The sequence below is a fragment of the Diceros bicornis genome, chromosome 29 (genome assembly GCF_020826845.1).
Source record: "Diceros bicornis minor isolate mBicDic1 chromosome 29, mDicBic1.mat.cur, whole genome shotgun sequence".
Taxonomy (NCBI): domain Eukaryota; kingdom Metazoa; phylum Chordata; class Mammalia; order Perissodactyla; family Rhinocerotidae; genus Diceros; species Diceros bicornis.
This window is the reverse complement of record NC_080768.1, coordinates 39,580,729-39,604,348: the sequence shown is the minus strand read 5'-3', so window position 1 is coordinate 39,604,348 and position 23,620 is coordinate 39,580,729. Positions and strand designations below refer to the sequence as shown.

The window sequence follows — 23,620 nt, the reverse complement described above, 5'->3', positions numbered from 1 at the left end:
GTTTATTGTGTGCTCTTTATAGATAGATAGATGATGATAGATCACAGACATGTATATGATCTTAATATATTATCCTAGATAGATAGACAGACATAGACATAGTTTTAATATAGTCATGGGCTGCATAACGACATTTTGGTCAACAACAAACTGCATATACAATGGTGGTTCCATAAGATTAGTACCATATAGCCTAGGTGTGCAGTAGGCTATACCATCTAGGTTTGTGCAGGTACACTCTATGATGTTCACACAATGACAAAATCGCCTAACAATGCATTTCTCAGAACTCATCCCCGTTAAGTAACACCTGACTGTGTATCCTCACTACTCCCCTGAAAACGTGTTAATTTAACAAATGAGGAAGCCAAAGATCAAAGATAAAGAAATTTGCTCAAGGGACAAAGCTAGAATTGAAATCAAGCAGATCTGTCTAACACCCCTTTCCAGTATATCCTGCTATGATAATTCTAAGTGGTTCTTATTTGTTCATTAAAACAGATTTGCCACAATTTATCCATGTAGTCCTGTTACTGTATGCTATTGAAAGTAAGAAACTTCATTGTTTTTTAAATTATATAATACAAATATTTCATTCCTGAGAACGGTCTTTTTTCTTGATTCATCCTAGTAATCCTTTATTTTTAGCATAAATTGTATAGACTGGCTCAAAGCAAATATACAACAATAACAGCTCTTATGGAATACATATTCTGTCAGACACTACATTGAGCAGTTAACATTGGGAATTTCATTTAACCCTGAAAATAGTTCTCTATAGTCCATTTTATAGATGAGGGCACAGAGCACTGCTGGTAAGAAAAAGAGCTGGTGGTCTTCCTCAGCAAAAAGAGGAAGATTAGCACAGATGTTAGCTCAAGGCTGATCTTCCTCACAAAAAAAAAAAAAAGAAAGAAAAAGAGCTGGGATGTAGGCTCAGGCCTGTCTCTGGCCACAGCTCACACTGCTGGCCCCTCCAATGCACGCCCAGAGAACACGCCTCCTGACCTCGGTGCTCACTGTCAGTGGCGGCACCTGAGCTGCAAGAGGCTTTTTTTTTTTTTAACTTTGATATTCTTGAGTCACCAAACTGAAACTGTAGCGAAAAGAGACACTAGACGAAGCCGAGGAACAAACCCCAAGTCCTACATGTGTTCCTAAGGCTCTGCTCTTGGCTTTCTTTCTCTGATTTACAACGTGTCAGGATAAGTGCTTTGGAGGAAAAGCTAGACTTCATCCAATTGTCAACAGAAAGCCTGGGTGGCTGCAGTTTCTGTGGCTTAGAAAAAGGAAACACAGGAAAGGAGGTACTGAAACCTTCATGTCATACCTATTAATTACTGTGGATATTTTTTAAAATATCAAAGTGTTATGGCAGAATGGCAATGAAAGAATAACCTGTTCAATATGAACTAAAGTTATTTTGAATTAGTTTGTGCAGCAATTTACATAAACCTATCACTGTAAAATGGCTTGTCTTCTTTTGTTTTCAAAGTCATAGCTTAAATGACAACCAAATATGTTAAGTGGCTTTGAGAACTCCCTACAATCTTTGCGTGCCCAGACTTGTCTGGTACAAAGTGTACAAAACAGACACGCGATTTATAAACTATGGGGTACTCAAATGAATACAAAGGAAAAAAAAGAATCCTCTGTATTTGAGTGGGAGTGATACTTTAGAAATATTGTAAGGAAAACTTGCTTGCCAGCATTTGCTTGACTTTTCTTTGATCTCAAAGGGACTTGAACAAGGCTGATAAATTAGGCATGCTACATTATTCCCCAGCAATAACATCTGCGTTATTTTCTACTGGAAACAATGCTTGAACCTCCAAACCATTCTGTTTCTATTATGAGAACCATAGAAACAGAGAGTGGAAAGAATCTCAAGAGATAACATGTTTGATTTTTAGCATTGGGCCTCTCCCCTAATTTCTCTGTGCCCATATTTCCATCCAAGAAATGGAGATATTATCATTACTTGAAGGATGACACAGAAGACTGAAGGTTTTTACAATGTAGTCAAAGTGAGTGATACCCAGCTGTGTGTTCATAGATGGCAATTTTGTGTAGGTGACTTGATCTATGTACCTTATAAGTTTTCATTAGCTAGTTGCTTTTCCTGGGACTGCAGCTGAAGAATACACAGTCTAGTGGCCTGGAGGCTGCCAGGACTTCATCCATGTCTGATTTTGCTCTTTCAAACTCTTAAATATATAAATTGGTTACACAGTAAAAGAATATTGAACAATGACCACATCACCAAGGGTCATTACATTGCCTTCCAAGGGGCTCAGGTGGTATATTATTTAGAATCTGACCATCCTTGGGGTAAAGGCTGTCTTATACCCATTTAACCGATAAACAAATTGAGGCCTAGTCAGGTTATGATATGTTCAAATTCAAACAGATGCAGCACAGATCGAAATCAGCTGGAACTTAGGTTTCAAATTCTGTGTTCTGTTAATAAACAAAACTGTTACCTAGTTCGTTTTCTATCTTACTGGTGCTTTCAAAATTGTACTGAAACATACAGAAATGTAGTTGTCTTTGATTTTGTTAAATGTGACTTTATACAAACTAAATCAAATTCAAATTTTAACTTCTTAGGAAAAAGATGAGCTAGAGTCTTTTTTTTTTTTTTTTTTTGGTGAGGAAGATTAGCCCTGAGGCACCATCTGTTGCCAATCCTCCTCTTTTTGCTGAGGAAGGCTGTCCCTGCGCTAACATCCGTGCCCATCTTCCTCTACTTTATATGGGATGCGGCTACAGCACGGCTTAATAAGCAGTGTGTAGGTCCGCACCTGGGATCCAAACCTGCAAACCCCGGGCTGCCAAAGCAGAGTGTGCAAACTTAACCACTACGCCACCAGACCGGCCCCTGACCTACAGTCTTTTTTTGTGTGTGTGAGGACGACCAGCCCTGAGCTAACATCCAATGCCAATCCTCTTCTTTTTTGCTGAGGAAGACTGGCCCCAGGCTACCATCCATGCCATCGTCCTCTACTCCACATGGGACGCCACCACAACATGGCTTAACAAGCGGTGCGTCGGTGCGCACCCAGGATCCGGGCCAGCGAACTCCGGGCCACCACAGTGGAGCGCCCACACTTAACCGCTTGCGCCACTGGGCCGGCCCCTGAACTACTGTCTTTTGATGGGCCAAAAATGACATGTTATAATAGAGTTCGAAAGGAAAAAGATTATTTGGACCGTGAAGTGACTTCCCTGGATTCAGAATTGTTTCAAGCTAAATTTACTCTCAAACAGCTTGAAAAAGCAAATGTCAAGCTTCAGTCAAAACTGTCAGCTAGCGGAACAGTGTCTGTTTGTAATATGTTGGTTAATACATTCAGTTTAAATTTCTCCACAGCTATAATTAAGAACTAGCGTTTCTAAAAATTTTATAATCCTTTTAAATCATACTAGATTTGCCAGTCTTTTTTTTTGTAAACAAAGAAAGGGTATATTTTACAAATATTAAGTTAGCATAAGTAAGAATTATTTATTCTATTTCACCATGGCAACGGGCCACAGGCCATTAAGAAAGGCACCTAAGAAAGAGCCAAAAACATCCAGAACCTTACGTAAAGTTAGAATGCAACTAAATAAGCAAATTTTGAGTGATTAAGTTTCCAACCACTTTTATTCATTTATAATTTGTAGATAAATGATAGTCTGTCCTTGGAACTGGTGTTTCTAAACTCCAATCTCTAATCCTCTGCAGAAAACATCGCAGGTCCTGAAGGTGAAAAGAGAAAGCTAACTCTGATGATCAAAAGTCTCAAGGAAGAAAGGGAGCAACTCCTTTCCCAGAAAGATTTGCTGATAAAAGCCTTAACAGCCCAAAAAGGGTGCATAAAGTTAGTCTGCAATTAGCCAGGCCAGTGTCCCCTCCTGTGTTCTGGACTGTTGACATATTTCCTCGGTGGTCATTGGTTTCCAATCAACACTATCTTCTTCATTGATGTTTTCTGGTATACAAGGCAGTAACGGCACTTTAGACTTTGCTTAAGAACTATAAATTGTGGAAGATGGTGACTTAAGTAACTTCAAAACGTGACACTGTGGTAATTTGCTAAATCTGAATACTGTATAGCAATGGAGAAAGTAATTTGTAAAAACAATCACCTGTACCACGACTACTCTTTTAAAAAATGGAATTGGGGCCAGCCCCGTGGCTTAGCGGTTAAGTTTGTGCACTCTGCTACAGGTAGCCAGGGTTCGGATCCCGGGCGCACACCAACCCACCACTTGTCCAGCCGTGCTGAGGCGTGTCCTACATACAGGAACTAGCAGGATGTGCAACTATGACATACAACTATCTACTGGGGCTTTGGGGAGAAAAAGGGAAAAAAAAAAAGGAGGAGGATTGGCAATAGATGTTAGCTCAGGGCCAGTTTTCCTCAGCAAAAAGAGGAGGATTGGCATGGATGTTAGCTCAGGGCTGATCTTCCTCACAAAAAAAAAAAAAAAAAAGAATTGTCCCACTCAAGATCATCTGAATATCAACCCGTGAATTTGTAGATTACCTGTGACCCCTTCACAGCCCCAGGCCAGTTTCCCTCCCTTCGGAATTCAAATAGCTTTGCATTTGCTGACCATTATCATTAGGTGTAATGAGTTTAAGAAATTGCAAACCAATGAAAATAATACTGGCATAGCAAAACTAATTTGGAAAGACAAACGTAGAACAATAAAAAATTGGGGGCTTGCCTTTTTTGGATTTTCCATGTGACCACTTTCATTGGTATGATGAATTGAGATTTAATTGCTAAAATTTTTTTGAAGAATAATTATATATTTAAAAAAATTGTAACACCTTAAAAATATATAGTATACTATGCTCTGGAATAATTTGAGGAAAAAAATCCATCCTCCTCTTTTTGCTTTTTGGAGGGTTTAAGTATGGTACAGGGCACGTGGTAAGGAGCTGAGGTGTCCTGCCAACAGCCAGAGGAGGGCGCCATCTTGGAAGCAGCTCCTCCAGCTGATATATATATATATATATATATATATATATATATATATAAAGAGACTGTTTTTTCTCTTGACTGTGGACCACATTATCCCATTTCTTCTCTTGACTGTGGATCTCATTTTCCTGTTCTTCTCATTCTTGTAATTTTTGATTGTATATTGGACATTGTGGATGATATGGTATAGAGATTCTAGATTCTGTTATCTTCCTCTGAAAAGTGTTGGTTTTTGTTCTAGCAGACAATTAATTTGACAGGACTCAAACTGAATCTCCTATGGTGGGAAGCAGCCGAAAACTCTGCTTAGTACTTTCAGCCTTCTAGCTGTTTGTTTTCTGCCAGGCTCCTTAGAGTCTCTTGTGTAGATTCGTAATTCAGGGATCAGCCAAGGACTTGGCAGAATTTATATGCAGATTTTGATGTTCCCACTTCTGTGGTTTACTTCTTTCTGTGAGGTTCCTCCTCATTCTTCAGTCTCTCTAGAAGCCCGAAACTCTGTCCTAGTTCTCAAACCAATTTCACTGCAGTTTTCTCCTTGAGTTCTAGCTACTTTAGACTGGTGGATTGGGAAATAGCTTCAGGCAAAAACCATATAAACACAAATCTCAACCAGTGCAGTATGCTTCTTTCAAGGATCATCTTCCTTCTGGTTTGTCTGCTTGTGGTTACCTTCAAATAGTTGTTTTTTATGTTTTGTTCTGAACTCATAATCATTATTTGTAAGAGAGTCTGACACAATTACTCTTCCATTTCCAGAAGCAGAATCTACAAACACTTTTTAAAAACACAAAAAATAAAAACATCAATTCTATAGATTGTTACAAGTAAATTAATTAATTCAACAAGTTATTACCAAGCATTTACTTTGGGCTAGTTACTATGCTAATACTAGGTGCTAGAAAGCATTTCAGATATTAGAATTATATTAGAGGGCCGGCCCCGTGGCTTAGTGGTTAAGTGCTCGTGCTCCGCTGCTGGCGGCCCGGGTTTGGATCCCGGGCGCGCACCAATGCGCACCAACGCACCACCTCTCCGGCCATGCTGAGGCCGCGTCCCACATACAGCAACTAAAGGGATGTGCAGCTATGACATACAGCTATGTACTGGAGCTTTGGGGAAAAAATAAATAAATAAATAAATAAAATTATATAGAATTATATTAGATTGTAGTCAACTTGAATGGGCCTGGTTTTTTAAACCTCAAAATAAATGTTATTTAGAGACACCTGCAATCCCTTCCAAAAAAAATCAATATAATAAACATACATTTACTTGTTCTGTCTTAAATACATTTATGTGGTGCATTTTTTCAAGAAATTCAGATTTCTGAAGCCGAAAGTATTTGCAGTTAGGTTTAACACCACCAACAGTTGGTTGCAGTTAAAAATCCTCAACTTGCTTTAGTTAGTTTGAAATTTGTCAAAATATTTTTTGGAAGAGAAAAAGGAAACTCTGCAACTAGAAACATCAATAATAAAAGAAGTGATAATACTTCTTTTAGTATTATCTCACCTTAGGTGACTTATCTCACCTTCCTACCTAGAATGTGGAATGTTACTCATCTCCATAAACAGCTTCAGCTTTTTACTATATCTAAATAAAATAAAGGTAGAGAATACACCAGTATAGAATCCAGTGCTCAATGCCACTCATTTATTTTGGGGCGAGAGGTCAAGGATTGGAGAAAGATGACCTGCTGCTAGGGTTTACCACCTTAGTTCTCAGCTTAATTCCTCATCCTTACTCTTAAAACCTCATTCAAGGCCTGTCTCACCCATACACTTACAGGAGGCAGAAGAGGAACAAGAAGACAGGTGGGAAATTTTTCTTGCTTTATAGTTATGTGTAGATCTGGCTCTGACTTTATTAGGGAGTCAAGTGGGAAATAGATTAAGACTAAGCTCCAGTCCCTATTCTACGATGTCCACTATTTTGCATACAGGTGGGGGGTAAGCCAAATGCCCTTTTTATTTCCATTTAGTTTCCCAGCACCTAGTCCTAGTCTAGTTCTGTAATTAGAATTGAACAGCCTATAGAAATTCACATATGGCCAGCACAGGGTATACACTCCCTGTTTGTTGAATGCATTACTTGGCTCTATATAATATACTTGTGCTTCTTCTCTAATTATCTTTTCTAAGATACATTTAATCTTAATGTCTGAAATTATTTTGATTGTCACTATTTCATGTCTTATTTCTGCCTAATACTTAAAATAATTCTGACATTACAGCAATTTTACCGTAAACTCTGAATCTCATTTTCTGGTGAATCATATAAATATCTCCACCTGAAACAGTGTGAGGTCAATAGCAAACACCTGTGCCCTTTGGAGGCACATTCTTCCCTTAGTGCAGCTGGCTAGCATCGTTAAACATCCAGTGATTTAACGCACTCATGCTGTGCACCAACAGAGGTGGACCAGTGCTTACTGCTGAGTATCTTGTGCATTAAAGAAAAGAAATGAGGAAAAGGAGCACACCAGTGTTAGTTACCAGTTTATTAGTCATTCCAATTTTCTTCCAAAGAAAACAGTTCCATCGAATCCTTGGTGGATTTAGGGGCAGAAGGACAATCAGCTGGTGTGGCTTTGAAGTGTGGCTGCAGGGCTTCCCCCCCTTTCCCAGCTCAGCTGTTGAAGCAGAGGAAACTTCAAAGGCAGACTTGCTGTTGTTCCTGCCAGCGGGGGGTGTGATTCCCATCAGTTAGCTTCAGAGAAAAAGGGAGGAGGAATTCATCCTCTCTCACTTCCCAAGGTTTGATGCTCACCAAGGATCTACCAGTTTTCAGTTATGACTGTCTCTATCCAGTGGATGCAAATAAAAACAATCACAATTTCATCTGGATTTGTATCTATTTATGTACACTATTTTTACAAATCATCTGAGATAGTCAGTTTCTGTAATTTATCCACAGTGTGCCACACCAGTGACACAAGCAGGCACTCCCGCTCCAGATTATACTCTCTGCTCAGGGAAATACAGAGTGGCTCTCCTAAGAGCAAACCAAGGCTTAAGAAGATTGTCTCCTTGCTGCTCTGCTGCCCTCAGCCCAGAATTGTAACTGTTTACAATCCTTGAGTCAGTTTTTCATTCTGTGTATAGGCGGTGCATTCAAGCTCAATTGTAAGTTAACAAAAAATTATTCCATTTGGTCAACAATTCACGTTTACAACATAACATTTTTGAATGATATAACTAAATTTCAAAAGTAAATGCAATTTCCCTGAATGATTTTATTTGGTCTAAACCGTTTCATTTAAAATTCATATTTTTTACTTCATAATTATAAAAGGAAAAGGAAATAATGCTTGAAATATTAACTCTAACTCTTAAAATTAAGAACAGCTTTAATTCAAAAACTAATTCTTGGACAGTGACATGGACAGTTAAACTTCCCTGCCACGACCTCCAACCAGCTTTTATTTAAATATGAAAAATTAGGGAAAACATTTCATTGTACAATACAAAATGGTACAAGATACGAGAATCTTCAGGGAGACTTATTATACTAAAAAAGCATAAGTAACTAGATAGTTACATTCAACACTGATAGTCATAGAACCGAAAGCAAGTTGCTAACACTGTTATAGAGGTGCCTATTTATTCAGTAGCATGGCCCCACTATGGCCTAAGGAAGACTCTTCTGTTAGAAATGAAACTGTGGAATTAAGAAAAAGGAAACAAACTCCTGGGAACACAATTAAGGGGAACAATTCCAGTCACAGAAAGCTTCCACAGTTAGGAGATGGGTACGCTTCCTGACGTGGAAGAGACAGTCTGCTGTGCAGGCGCTGAAGCAAGATAGCTGCCTCAGTTACGGAGTGGTGACAACAGCAATAAGAACACCAGTCAGTCCATCACCCATACTACATCTATCACAGAATACAACCTAAGGGGAAGTTATTCCAACGACTGGATTTTAATTTTTTAAGTGTGCAGAAATGTTGAAATCCAAGTGGCACAAGCTCCAGATTCTCCCTTCCAGAGACGTGTTTATATCCCTGACCACGGTATCCTGCAGAAATCCGCGTCTTCACAGGTAAAACACCATGTCTGGTTACAGTCTGTCTTCCTAGGTATGTGCAGACAATTTGTGTTCAGGCTTTTTGAGCCATTTTTTATTTGTGTAACAAATGACATGGAGATGCAACAAAACACAAAAAAATTGGGAAAAAGTCACAAGTAAAATGATTTTATGGAGAGAGAAGTTTTAAAAAAATGCTGTTCATGATTTAGTGGAATTAGGAGCCTGCTCCCACAGTGCTGGACAACAACTGCTTACGTGGCTCTTCTTCCAAGCTTTCATTCCAAGGAGAGCTGCACACTGTCAGCTGGGCTCTGCGGCTGCTGACACTCATACTTCCTCGCTATTGGAAAACAAACAAACCAAAAACAGGAAAAAAGAGATAAAATTAATAAAATAGCAAAATAATTACTAGCTAACACCACTAAATCAGTTAAGTCATGATTTTCAGTAAAGAATTAGCTTAGAATTAAACTTTTTTTCACTAGAGGAACTTATACTTCATGATTCTCTCAACAGTGCTTATATTCATTTTTATATGTTTATTATTATTTTTTGTATATCAGGATTATTCAGAGCTTTAAAATATAAAGTAGACATTATGCTATTAAAATTAAATTAATATTTTGTAATTTCCTTCTTTTTTATCTCCCATTTCCACCTTAAGTCAATAACAATGCTTTTGTCTACATCATAAGGAATGAGACTACATTTTAACTTATATGCCTAAGAGACTTATTATTGAACACTGTCATTAACATAAAGTAGAAGAAAAAACAGATATGCAATTCTGTATTTTTTTGTACTTATGAGAAATGTTTAATGAAGAAGAATGGTCCTAACCTGAAACTACAGAAAGTACAGGGCTAAAATCCTTGTGAATGTTGTTCACTGCTTAGCTTTAAAACTTTCATTCTCTTCATTAAGTTTTTACTGGCCAAGAAAGAGATACTATTTTTTATGCTACTCAAGGTGAATCCAGATATTTGTGGCCTAAAGCTTATACAACTCTGAGGGTCCTCTTTAAGAAAAAGAGTTTTGGGGGCCGGCCCGATGGCGTAGTGGTTAAGTGCGCGTGCTCCGGTGCAGCGGCCCGGGGTTTGCAGGTTTGGACCCTGGGCATGCACCGATACACCGCTGGTCAAGCCATGCTGTGGCGGCGTCCCATATAAAGGAGAGGAAGATGGGCACAGATGTTAGCCCAGGGCCAGTCTTCCTCAGCAAAAAGAGGAGGATTAGCATTGGACGTTAGCTCAGGGCTAATCTTCCTCACAAAAAAAAAGAAAAAGAATTTTGTTTGAGATTTCCTCTTGAACTGTCAGACTTTGTCAGGACTAGACGTCACAAACACTAAGAATGATCCAATGTGATGGGATTCATTAAACGTGCAAATCCACACATATACTCACTGTTTATAAGAATAATGGCTTCCAAAGATGGCCACAACTTAATCCCCATAATCTGTGAATATGTTACCTTACAGGGCAAAAGGGACTTTGAAGCTGTGATTAAGGTAACGACCTTGAGATGGAGACATTACCCTAGATTACCTAGCCCAACCTAATCACATGGGCCCTTAAAATCAGAGAACCTTTCCTGGCTGAGTTTAGAGAGAGAGGGAGATATAAAAACGGAAGAATGATCAGAAAGATGCAATGCTGCTGGCTTTGAAGACGGAGGAGTGGGCCCACAAACCAAGGAATGTGGGTGGCCTCTAAAAGCTGGAAAAGGCAAAGAAACAGAGTCTCCTCTGGAGGCTCCAGAAAGAAATGGAACCCTGCTGGCACCTTGATTTTAGCCCAGTGAGACTGTTGTAGGACTCGTAACCTACAAAACTGTAAGATAATACACTTGTGTTGTTTTAAGCCACTGAATTTGTGGTCATTTCTTACAGCAGCAATAGAAAACTAACACACCTCACAGACACAGGAATTCTGATAAATTTTTATTTTATGCAACTCCCATCAAAGAAGAAAAAATACTGTATACTGGATTTATAATTGTATATGCTATACTATTGAATATATTACCGATAGGAGATAACTTCTGTTTTGACCAGGTGTCAATGAAACAATTCTTTACTTCTAATTTTCCATACAGAGCTTCCGGCTCTGTATCTTTTTTTTTTTTTAATACTTAACTTTTCTTAAGGAATTTTTTTGTGTGTGTGTGAGGAAGGTTGGCCCTGAGCTAACACCTGTACCAATCTTCCTCTAATTTATATGGGACACCACCACAGCATGGCTTCATGAGCGGCGTGTAGGTCCACACCTGGGATCCGAACCTGTGAACTCTGGGCCACTGAAGGAGACCACACAGACTTAACCACTATACCACTGGGCTGGCCCCTTAAGGAATTTTTTTTATTGTGGTAAAACATACATAAAATTTGCCATTTTAACCATTTTTAAGTGTACAGCTCAGGGGCATTAACTACAGTCACACTGTTGTGCAACCATCACCACCATCCATCCACAGAACTCTTTCGATCATCCCACATTGAACTCTCTACCCAATAAACAATAACTCCCCATTCTCTCCTCCCCTGGCCCCTGGCAACCACCATTCTACTTCTATCTCTATGAATTTGCCTCATATAAGTGAAATCATACAATATTTGTTCTTTTGTGACTGGCTTATTTCACTTCATAATAAGAATTATGAAGCATAATGTCTTCAAGGTTCAGCCATATTATAACATGTGTCAGAATCTCCTTCCTCTTAAGGAATGAATTACATTCTATTGTAGTTATACACCGAATTTTGTGTATCCATTCATCTGTCAAGGACACTGGGGTTGTTTCCACCTTTTGGCTATTGTGAATAATGCTGCTATGTTAAACTGTTTTACTTCTTATTTTGAACTGGTATCACATGCATATGGTACAAAATGCAAAAGGAACAAAAGAGGAAACAGTGAAGTGTCTCTTTCTCCTACCTCATCAGTCTTGCAGCTACCCACCCAGTTCCTTTCCCCAAAGAAACTGGTGACTGCTGTTACCAGTTCTTAGGATAAAATTCATGCTGAAGAACTTTTTACAGGTTCTACTTGCATAAGATATATACGTACACATATTTTTTCTACTTTTCACCTGAAATTCCACTCCACCCGAGACATGTACTAGTAACATCTTGCTGATCATTCTTTCTTGCTTCTTTCTATGCACACACACACACACTTAGGTTTTTACTATAAACATCTTTCTTTAAAAATGTCCAGTCTTTTTCCCTTAAATCTCACAATGTCCCTATGAAGGTAATGAACGTGATAACCTGAGGCCTATCTTCCCAAGCTTTCCTCCACGCTTGCATAACTACACACGACACTTACATCACATGTAGATAATATGAGGGATGTTTTGGCCATCTGATTTTACAAGAGTGGCATCCTAGTGTATCTTGCTTTTCTCACTTAATGATACACCATGGAAACCACATCTCATTCTTTTAAAAGGTGGCATAAAAGGCAGTGGCTTAGATGTACAATTCATTCTGCCTCTGTACATTTTAAACTTTGCTTCTTCTCTACTACCGCATACTCCCAGCGTTCAGTATTACAGAACATACTACTATTGAGACATGACTTCCGGCCTGGCACACTGATGTCATATGCCATATTCCTGGAAGCCATTCCTATACTGCTTTGGCTTACAATAATATAATTATAATAGAAGTGACTGCAAACTCCATAAATACAAAATTCAAGCCCAAACTAAAAGTAGCTGCAACTTGATTTTCCCTTAGCCAGATTCCCAAATGCTCTTGGCCACTTCAATGCCACCACACGACGGGAAGTGCAAAGGAGGGCAAATGTGACTAGCAAGAAATAGCAATTTTAACTGATTGTTAAAATATCTGAATTTTTTTTTTTTGGTGAGGAAGATTGGCCCTGAGCTAACATCTGTTGCCAATCTTTCTCTTTTTTTCTTTTTGCTTGAGGAAGATTGTCCCTGAGCTAACATGTGTGCCAATCTTCCTCCACTTTGTATGTGGGACACCACCACAGCATGGCTTGATGAGTGGTGTGTAGGTCCGTGCCTGGGATTGAACCCATGAACCCTGGGCCGCCGAAGCAGAGCATGTGAACTCAACCACTACGCCACCAGGCCAGCCCCTAAAATATCTAATTTTTGCAAAGTTTACAGAAATATGATCACTTAAACATGTTGCTAGGGCTCTTCTCAGGGTCTTGGAAGGGTTCTAGACAAGTAAAGGATCCTGAAGTATTAACTTCGTGCAAATCTGTCTTTGCTAATACTGTGTTGAGCATCTAAAAAAGGCACTAAGTTTTCATTATCAACTATTTCTGATAACCTTTTGCTAACTAGACTCAATTCCAAAAAATCTATTTTACACATGCTTATGTATACAGTTAAGCACAGAACATACTTACAAATGGAATACATTTCCAGTTGCTGTCTTAAACGAATTTTGCTTACTGTGTCATAAAAGTTGGGCTCTGAAAAAGTTTCCACTGTAGATGGCACACTGAATATCCTCATAATTTTCCTTTTATTCCTAAAACACAAAACCAATGCAGAAGAGAGATTTGTATTAATATCTACAGGAGTATAATACTCTCATGATCATAGTAATCAGAAGCTACATTAAAAGGACTTAAATGACAGTAAGTCCATCTTCTCTTTTGTCTCTGTGAGATGCTTCCTTGGCTCAAGTATTCTTTCTTTCACTAAAAAGTAGGAAGCTGTACATGTACAGCCACAGGGCTTTAAGGAAGCAAAGAAAGTAGCTGAATGCATCCACTTAATACAACAAAGTAACATACTTCCATTGTGTTTCCACTCTCTCTCCCACAAAAAGCCAAATATTGTATGGAAATACGCACAAACAAGAAAACATCTGATTTTTTCCCTCCCTCTCATGTTATCCAAATAAAGCTAAATTACTGGGTTAGAGAATAAACAGAATGTGAGTAGACCTTAATTTTAGAAAATAATGAATAAACATATTTCTTAAATACAATAGCATGGCCTTAGTGGGGCCATCTATTTAAATTAACAACAGTGTGTCTCTGCTTTTAAAGCACAAGGGTGGGAGGAGGCGGCAGCTATTTTTAGAGGAAAGCTGTTACCTGAAGAGACCAGCGGTGATCTGTGGAGCCTTCTCCCTCCCACTCACCCCCTAGAGTCCAGGTGGCCAATGGGCCAGCTGCTCCAGGGGTCAAGCAGCCAGGAAGTGGGAGTCTGAGAGCAAGTGCTGGCTCTGAACTACTCCCCTGGCCAAACATCAATAGTTTGGGTTACTCATTATTTTGATCTAACGCCTTTTTCACGTGGTAGAGGACAGCAGGAAGCATGAGGCTACATGCAGAAGCACCTCAGTCCAGCTAATACTGCTTTTCTTCTTCAAAGCACCCCCCACTTTTTTTTTGTTTTTTACTGTACTTAAAGGAAAGGAGCCAGGGAGTGTGGAAAAGAACAGTTAAATTATGCTACAACATCTGGAATTACAGCAGGAAATATTTATTGAGGATTTACACTACATGGCGTACCAGGGACACAAAAGTTAAAGGTCCTTGTTCTCAAGGGACTGGAGTTTTTGTAGAACAGACAGACAAGTAATCAGATAACACTAATACTGTTCAATAAGTGCTATGATACAGTCAAGCATAAGAACCAGAAGGAAAAACTTGAAATGTGTGAAGAGAGAATTGTTGAACACATAGGAGTTAGTGTTTCTACATTTCAGGGACATGGGCCAAAAAAATGTGCTCATCCAAGGATGACAATGAACTCAGGCTGGATGATAAAATTGAGCTATATAAGAAATGACAGAATGGGAGGATCAAGCAGCTGGTCTGGGTGGGTGCTGAAAGTTGCACTTAAATCTCCATTTCTTAAAGCAACAGGGTTTTCAAAGTCAAACTTTGGTGTCCAGGGCTCAAGGACAGACCCAAGTAGACAATGCTTTCATAGCAGAACAAAAATGCTGATGAAATTTTTGTGCATTTAATTCAGATAAAACAAATAACCTGCAAAACTTTTAAATGCCCAGTTTCTTATCTGCTTTGAGATACTCAAAAATTACCTCTTGGCATACATGAAGAGACCAAAGCTAACCAGGATCACTACCAAGTAAACGTTGGTGGCTTCATTCCAGGCCTCGTGAACGCTGTAATCGATAGAGCCGTCGTCACCCATCACTCCGTAACCTCCAGGGAAGGGGCTGTAAGAGAGAAACAGTGCAGGACGACTTCTAGTTAGTGAAGGTACGACCATCTGGAGAAGGGCTGGGAAACATATGGCCTGCTGGCCAACTCCAGCCTGCGGCCTGTTTCTGTACAGCCCAGGAGCCAAGAATGGTTTTACATTTCTAAATGGATACATTTTAAATGGTTATAAGGACCTACAAAATATGCTCGATTTTTGCTTCACAGACTTCCAAGGCCTAAAATATTTACCATCCGGCCTCTTAAGAAAAAGTTTGCCAAACCCTGGTCTAGATAACTAAGGCATATATTTCCCCTTATTTTAGACTTTGAAACATTACATCTCCTACATAAAGGTTAAAATTTGGGATTAAAAATGTCATTACTAAAAGGATGTAGGTGGAAATGTCACTGCTGTTTCCACCCTGTAGCTCACCCAGAGGAAAGCAACCGAGTACTTTAAAACACGGACCAGACAACTGGCTGTGATGCTAAGAGAACAGTGCTGCTCTAGTGACAGTGGCTGAGAAAGGCTGCAGGAGCCATGACAATGCGTCCACAGGCCTCCCCACGCAACTGGATCTAGTTTTGGCCTCCTGGCCAAACTGGTTGAAAGAAGCTGAGATAAAAAGTTACTTTTTGCTATTTACACAGCTGTGACTTCTATTCAAGGAAATGCATTCCTTGGACATTCCCACAGAAAATAAGAGTGTTAATAGCAAGTGTATCAAATAGTAAGTAAGTAAAGAGAAATGGGTTTCTGATTTGTGTTTGAAAAGTTAATTGAATTTTTCCTTAAAGATACAGTTCTTCCCTTGGGTTGGACTTACAGGCAAGTTTAAGTAAAATGACCTAATATGTGAAAGAAATCCAGAAGCATTTAGACTTTCTAGAAAAAGAAGGAAAACTGCACAAATGATAGGTGATAACGGTGCTGTAGTTTCTAAGAATAAGACAGTCATTTTCTCATACCAAGAAAAAGAGTATCTGGAATGTCCAAGGAACTGTTTTGCAATTTTTTCTAGAGATCCTACAGCAATGAAGGCACTGCAAAAAGTCTTCCACTAAAGTATCTTGCATTCTGTCCCGTAAGCTTCCAAATGTTCTTTAATGTGGATTTGGCTCAGTAAGTTAGTAAGTGTGTATCAAGGGCAGAATCTGTTTTCTTTCTTAGCTTGCCTTCTTAGGGGTCTGCTCCTAAGCGAAGGGGGCATGTTTGCCCCTTTCTGAATGTGAAGTCTTTGTCACACGTTTGGGGACATATTGTATTCATGTACAATAAAGTGAGTATCGTGAATGGCCACTTAAACTCTAGACATTGAGGGCAAGAATAATTTCTGTAAAACATCTACTGGTATCTGATGAACATAAAGATTGGTCTTATAAAAATTAGCCAGGGAATAATAAAAACAGAACTTACCGTAAATTATAAAAACTTATAGATACAAGATCTAAATATTATTTAAATATTAAACCATACCCAATTCCTAGATATCAAAGACTGGCTATGGGTTTTTTTTTAAGAGAGTGGAAGGCACAGGGGAATTTGGCATATTCACAGTTTCAATTCTTATTCCTTAAAACTGAACTCCAGAGTTTCTCTGAATGTAACATTATAATTTATAGTAAGTAACCAGCCTACTTCAGAAATAGAAACTTTTGGAAAACCAGAGACTATAATTGTCTTTACGATTTATGGAATCTAAAATTTTGTTGGTGCCAAAATTAACAACAGTGACTGTGTTTTTGGCAAAAAGAGATGAGTTTAGATGTCTGATCTGAGATGCTGCAGAAAGTCCAGGCTGTAAGGGTGGTAGGTTTCAGGACTGAGAGTTATTAACAAATTGGGGAAGAACAGGGAACATATAGCAATGGATGGCCACTAGAACATTCTGCAAATGCCCTGTATCTGAAAAATTATGAAAGTGTTTCCTACCTGTTTTCTAATGCCTGAATGGATCTGAGCCAAGTTAATTTCTTGCTTCAATTTTCCTCAAAAATTCTGTTCATGTGCCACTCAATAAAAGGCGTATTCCCACAGAGCTTGTCTTCCTCCTGCTACAAATATGCCAGTCTTTAATTACATTTACAGAAGGATTTTGAATTACTGCTGACCCAGAATGGTAAAATTAGGATTTTGAATTACTGCTGACACAGAATGGTAAAATTTTAACATGACTTATACAACATATATTATACAACATCATTGGTATGCAATGACACTACTGTTCCACAGTTCCAGGGACATGCACTTGAGTTATTTTTAGCAGTGCAGTTGTGAAAGATTTGCACCCAGGGTAGGCCTTTTCTGCCCAGTCCTCCATCATGACCAATGGCAGGAATTTGTAAGACTGCCAGGAATAGGCAATGGCCTTGTCCAGAGTCGCAGTACAAGACCCATGGCCCACATGTGGCCTGAACTCTGACCGTCCCCACCCAGCATGCCACAGTCTAACCAAGTATCCACACACACACCTGCTGAGCAGTTACTGCAGACCACAACAGCCTTCCTCTTGAATCTAAAGCAACATGCTCTGGGGTATTACAACGGTTCATTCCTGCTAAGTGAATGTTCAAGATCACCAATGTAGCCAGCTGGCCATGTGCTTGGATCATCATTCAGGGCTCTTTTGAGAAAACTCAACTTTTTTCACATATTTTCCCTGTACTGCTTGAATGATTTCAGTAAGGAAATGATAGGACGAGCTGAATTAAGTCCCAGGTAAACATTAGTATGGAGAGAGAAAGTTGCCAAAATATGACAAGTAGGGCTTGGTTTTAGTTTGATAAACTTTTAGGTCTAGAACTAGGAGAACTTTTCCAGCGATCAAGTGACAGTAAGTTTTAAAGTTAGTTTGCTGATTTTGGGTTCTAGGTGGTTCTAAAATTGAGTATCACTTGTCATCATGCCTTGAATGTTATCATTTTTGTCTCTCACTTAGAGCTTTGTTATTTTGATACAAATTCAGATTAGAATCACATACACAGTTCCAAGAGTTCCTTACAACACAATCCCCTGCATAAATGTGATTTTTTCTCTCAGTTCTCTGAAACACTAAAGGTTTGGGTTTCTGAAGCAGAAGCGTACAAGGTAATAGTCCTTCACCCAACAGGAAGCACACAATTAACATCTGCGGGGTTCTGTGCTGCGTAGTCCACATACTCATTTCAGTTTTCCAACCACCCTGCTGGGAGGCACCAAAGCTCCCTTTTACAGAGGCAAGTGGGACGGTGGTGCTGTAACTTGCCCAAAGTCACAGAGGCCAGGGAGCGGAGGGTCAGGGCTGTCACCTGTACCCGCCGCTCAAACCTGAACTCTTCCAGCCCTGACCCGAATCTAGCGAGACCCGCTCCTCCCGGAAAGAAATCCAGTCGGGCGGGTAGAAAACAGAATCCTGTCCCAGGAAGCGGCCCGAAACTCGGCGCGCCCGCCGCCGCAGGCTGCGCGGTTCCGTCTCCACACGCCCAGCCGGGGCCCGCCCGCCCGCCCGCCCGCCCGGCTGACAGTGCACGCGCGGCTGCTTCAGCCTCTCGGCCAGCGGTTCTGGAGCGCGCAGCCTCACGCCCCCGGGCAAGAGCGAGGCCGGACAAGGAGCCTCACCACGGGGGCCGGGGCCGGGGCCGGGCCCGGGGGCGCGGCCACCTCCCCTCCCTCCTCCCCTCCCCCGCGAGTCCGGGGCGGGGCGGGGCGGGGCGGGGCCGCTGACGCGGCCGCCGGGCCCGGGAGGCGCGGGGCCGCGGGTCCACTCACGCTGCTCGCTGCGGAGGCGGCGTGCGGCCGGCTGCTCGGCTCTGGGCTCTTTCCCCGGCGTCGGGGCCGCACGCGCGGGCACCGGTGAGCGACGGACCTGGACCACCTCTGCCTTCGTCACTTCCTGCCGGCCGTCGGCTTCCGGAGGGAACGAGGAGCCAGGTCTTTCCCCCCCGCCCCCCTTTCAGTTCTGAACGGGAGAGACGCTGCGACGGCCCCGCTGCCGCCCCCGGGCGCGTGAGTGGAGCCGGGCTCCTTTCCCCTCCCCGCGGCGGGGCGCGTCCCCGCCGGCCCGCCCCCGGCGCCCGCAGGCCGCGCGGCCCTCCGGCAGCCCGGCCCCGCGCCGGCGCCCCGCGCGCTCCTGGGGGCGGGGGGCCCGCCGCGCCGGGCCGCGCACGCGGATGGAGCCGCCCGTGCTCGAGCGGGCGCGGAGTGGCGGGGATGCTCGTGCCCCGCGAGTTCCGTGCCTCCTCCCGGCCCGCTCGGCGCGCCCGGGGCGTGACTCTTGGCGTGGGAGGGGGAATGTGCAGCGTCCCACGAATCGAGATTAAGCTCGGAAACACGATTTTCTGAGTTATTGAGGGCATAGGGTTGCTCTTAATATTTGCTTTAATATTTAGTTAAGCGTATGTTCTCTGCCTTTCCATTTTCCTTATCATAATAAATGATGCGTGGCTGAGACTGTGGAAGTGTTTTAAAAACTAGAGGTGCCCAGGATGCTGTAATATTGTCAGTTTAAGTGACTTTTGGGTATTTTTAAACAATTTTGTTTAGGGTCTTCAAAAATGTATTTTCTAGCAAGATACAGAGAATGAATTTATGTAGGATTTCAGCATCAGTGTTGCAGTAATCAGATTTCAGTGGTTGGTGCAGCCTTGCAAATAAATGGCTACTTGTCCATGTGCTTGAGGGCTTAACTATTCCTTTTGAGCTAGTTCTCTAGGATCAGCTGACTGCTCATTATAGTTCACAGTAGCCCATGTAGAGGTTGTATTCTTAATTGATAAGCAGAGATAAGAGCTAACATTTAACACTACCCCTTAGCAAGTTTTCTCCACTTGTTTGTGGATCATTCTGGTACAATTAAACTCACCTTTGTCTAGATGAAGAGCGTTACTTGGTACAATAACATACTAGCTTTATTTCTACTATTAGTATATATTAGCTTATATATTATATATGCATAATCATATATATAATTTTATAACCACTTAGTTTGACTCTAAATTTGGAAAGTTACGAACAATAATAGTAGGCAATGTTGAATGCTGTTTGCCAGGCCTATGCCGAATGGTCTACATGCTTTATCTCATTTCATCTTCCCGGATAATTTCTTGCATAACCATAGATTGCTCAAAAATCTTTGAATACACGAGTTTGATTTGAATGTGTCCAAATGTGAAATATGTATATTAATTACTTCTGTTTCCCCTTTTGTGAAATAAGGGTGTTGGCAATATAAAATGACTCATGGATTAAATTAATGCATTTTTCAAGTTGGAAGAGGGCTTTAAAATTGCATAGAACCACAATTAGTCCCTTTATTTGGGTATTCAGTAGTTCCCAAAGCCCAGTGTCTCGTGTATCCAAGTTCCCATTACATGTCATTGTCACCCAGTGAACAGGCTATGCATGGACAGGGAGAAATGTAAATGTTGGGAAAGCCTTAATGGCCTTTTCTGAAAGATTCCCGTCTTTCCATATTTAGCTTCTAAGTGACATTCCTAATTAAGGGTAAACAAGTGACAATGAAACAGGAAGAGTAATCTTCCAATACCAACCCAAGGAAATAGAAAAACCGTGGGTTGCCTGTTACTTTGTTGATGAGTCAAACGTTCATGGGTATACAAACGTTAAGAATGTTAGATTATCTACGTTGTTGGAGTTCTACCTCATTTTTCAGTTTGCCTTTAAATATCTTACACATGTAATTCAGTTTCAAGTCCAGCACTTTGTGCATTAAGAAGTTAAGTTTTTGATTGGATTTAATTAAGTAGTTTTTACTTCCTTAATTGAAAAGTTTATTTTGACTGTGTTTCCAAGATACAATTGAATGATTTCTGTAGGTATAACAATGGTGAGAATGACAGTGGGATCTAACAGTTTTCATCTTGTGGGAGTAGAAGTAGTTGAAAGGACGGAAGGATGAGGGATGTGCTTGGAAACGTGTCTTAGTTGTGATTAGAGCCTACTGGACTTCACCTATTTTCAGATTCTAGTGGTCCATCGTTAGAGAGGAGGAGATGGAGAATGAATGCTTTGCCAGTCAGCATTTTCCTTGACCTAAAGGCATTCTCTCTGGAGAGGGGATGAGTGGAGAGTTGATATCAATGGAAGGATGTAAGAACTAAAAAATGCACTTGTTTTCTTTGGAGTTAATCCTTCCACCCATCATGACTAACTGATTCTTGCCACCACTTGCATCTTGAGGCACTTTCCTAGGAGATATTTGATATGTACGGCAAGTCCTAGTAGATGAAGCAAGGAAGGGAAAGAAAGGGGAGGAGACAAAGCACAAAGGGTGTGCAGCACCGCAGTGATAGGCTTTCGTTCAGGCAGGGTAGGCCCTGAGCCTCAGCGGCCTCTACTGTGAAAACCATTCCAATAATATTAACTGTGTGTCTGTGTAAATCTCTTGCATGTTATTTGGATCCAGAAATATGGAGCGTATCCCTTTAATATGCTTTAGAAACAATGGAACGTATTTAGAATACAGTCAAGTTATTGACTTTTTCATGACAGCCCTTTCTGTGTGCTTGTCATTGTTGGAAAACCAGAGTGACCGTAAAGCCAGCATTGGCTCCTGTTTGTAAGGCATTTAAGTGATGTCATGTTTCATTGGATTGGAAGACAAGCCCTTCTCATTCCTTACCGCAAAACTTGGCTCTCACGTGGAGTGCCCTTTAAGCCCCCAGAGTGCAGGGACCTTTTCTGTGTCACTCATTGCCATGTCCCCAGAGCCTCGAACAGAACCTGGCATATGGAAGGTGCTCAGTAAATATTTGTGGAGTGAACAAAAATACATTGGAATCCTCTTCTCTCTTCGTTCCACTAGTGGAGATCCCACTTACCTTTCCAGGCAGGGCCATTCCAGCCTTACCATCTCCACCGAGTCTGCAGCCCATGATAAACCCCTTTGAACGTTACCTGTTTATACCACATGCTTTGGCATTTAATTTTTTTATGGCTTTATATTGTTACATAAGTGTTTCCTGTGTTTTGTTTCCCCACCCAAAATATAGGCTACTAGAGGGCAGGGAATATCGATGTTTGAGAACTTCTTGTTCAGCTGGTATAATAAGATATACAGAGTAGGTTTAAATTTACCTATTGGGGGAATATTGGATATCATGGGGGAAACATAAGAGATACTCAAAATGTGGTCCCAATTCTCAAGTAGGTAGTATTTTAGTTGGGCAAACATTGTGTACACATGTGAAGCAGTATGAGGATTTGGAGCTAAAGAAGACAGAGTAATAATAGCAGCTAACATTTACGTGCTTAAAACGTGCCAGACGCTGTCCCAGGTGCCTTTACATGTTAATTTATTTGAATCTAACAACAATCCTTTGAAGTAGATACAATTAAAGTCCCATTTTTCAAATGAGGAAATTGAGGCACAGCAAGGTAATTAACTTACTTGCCCAAGATCACAACACAAGTAGTAAGTAGGGAGACAGGATATGAACCCAGGCAGTCTGGCTCTTGAGTCAGTGTGCTTTCTCTGGGGGGTTTTACTTTATGGAAGGCAGAAGAGAGATCTAAAAGTTGACACTACTTTCTCAGCTATAAAAGGTGCTCTTTTTCAAGTTTCAAAGTAGCATGAAAGATTGCAGTGACTCTGAGCATCAGAAAGAGTGGTGGGTTTTCTAGATAGAAGAGGTTGGTAATGAAATGGTTGAGGGCACACTGTATTTTGAAATGACTAAAGGTGAGGGGAGAAAAACTGAGTTTTGAATCTCAAAGCTGAGTGAGGATTATAACTCTTCGTAGGTATTGAATTCTAGGACAGTGATTCACCAGGACATGGGACAATGATTGTTTTAAGTTATTAATTTAGTGTCAAAAAACTTAATGTGAAATAAAATGATATCAAATGACACTTGATATCTTACTGCTTTTGTTTTTTAAGCACTTAACTAAATTTAAACCTCTAGTGGTAGTAATTCACTGGAATGTGTTACTGAAGGTTTCCTGTGCACTTCTATCCATTTGCTTTGTCCTTATGTGCAATCTTGATCCACTTTTTCAGCTTGTCTGGGGCAGTAGAGACCACTGTTGGGGCCAGGAGGCCTCTTCAAACCAAGTAATATTTCTTTGGTGGAAAAAACATGTAAAATTAAGCTGTTGATTTGGTGACAGACCTGGAGTGAAGTCATTTTGAAGTTGTGTGGCATTAGATGAGGGCCTACAAACAAAATCCAGCAAGAAGAAGAAAAACAATATTCTCTGAAAGCCCAGTTTTGCATCCCTTTGTCAGGAGCTGACAATATTATTTTCAGGGTGTTGGGCATCAACAGAGTCACTGAATCTCAATGACTCCACAGTAGGGGTGTACATGCATCACCACACCCACTGTCCAGGATCAGAGGAGGAAGTGCCCTTGAATGAAGCTCGGGCCGCAAGCCTGGTTAGCAGCCAGGGAGGACACACACTCTGCAGGTAAAGTATCCTGTGCTACAGACCCTTTCTGCT

The 23,620-nt window shown here is 40.8% G+C and overlaps 2 protein-coding genes across 2 annotated transcripts in view; one reads left to right on the top strand and one right to left on the bottom strand.

The window, feature by feature from the left end:
* Positions 1 to 7,464: 7,464 nt before the first annotated feature.
* SMIM19 (small integral membrane protein 19) lies at positions 7,465 to 19,512 on the bottom strand. Its single transcript, XM_058525370.1, has 4 exons — positions 18,926 to 19,512; positions 15,054 to 15,191; positions 13,399 to 13,523; positions 7,465 to 9,348 (listed from the first exon to the last, which is right to left on the bottom strand). The coding sequence occupies exons 1-4, from the start codon at positions 19,510 to 19,512 to the stop codon at positions 9,284 to 9,286; spliced, it is 915 nt and encodes a 304-aa protein (XP_058381353.1). The 3' UTR covers positions 7,465 to 9,283.
* The window catches only part of SLC20A2 (solute carrier family 20 member 2), a 105,679-nt gene continuing 100,972 nt past the window's right edge, over positions 18,914 to 23,620 (top strand). The window contains exon 1 of the mRNA XM_058525308.1: positions 18,914 to 19,087. The gene's annotated coding sequence lies outside the window, so the exon portion shown is untranslated. The remainder of the gene's footprint in view (positions 19,088 to 23,620) is intronic.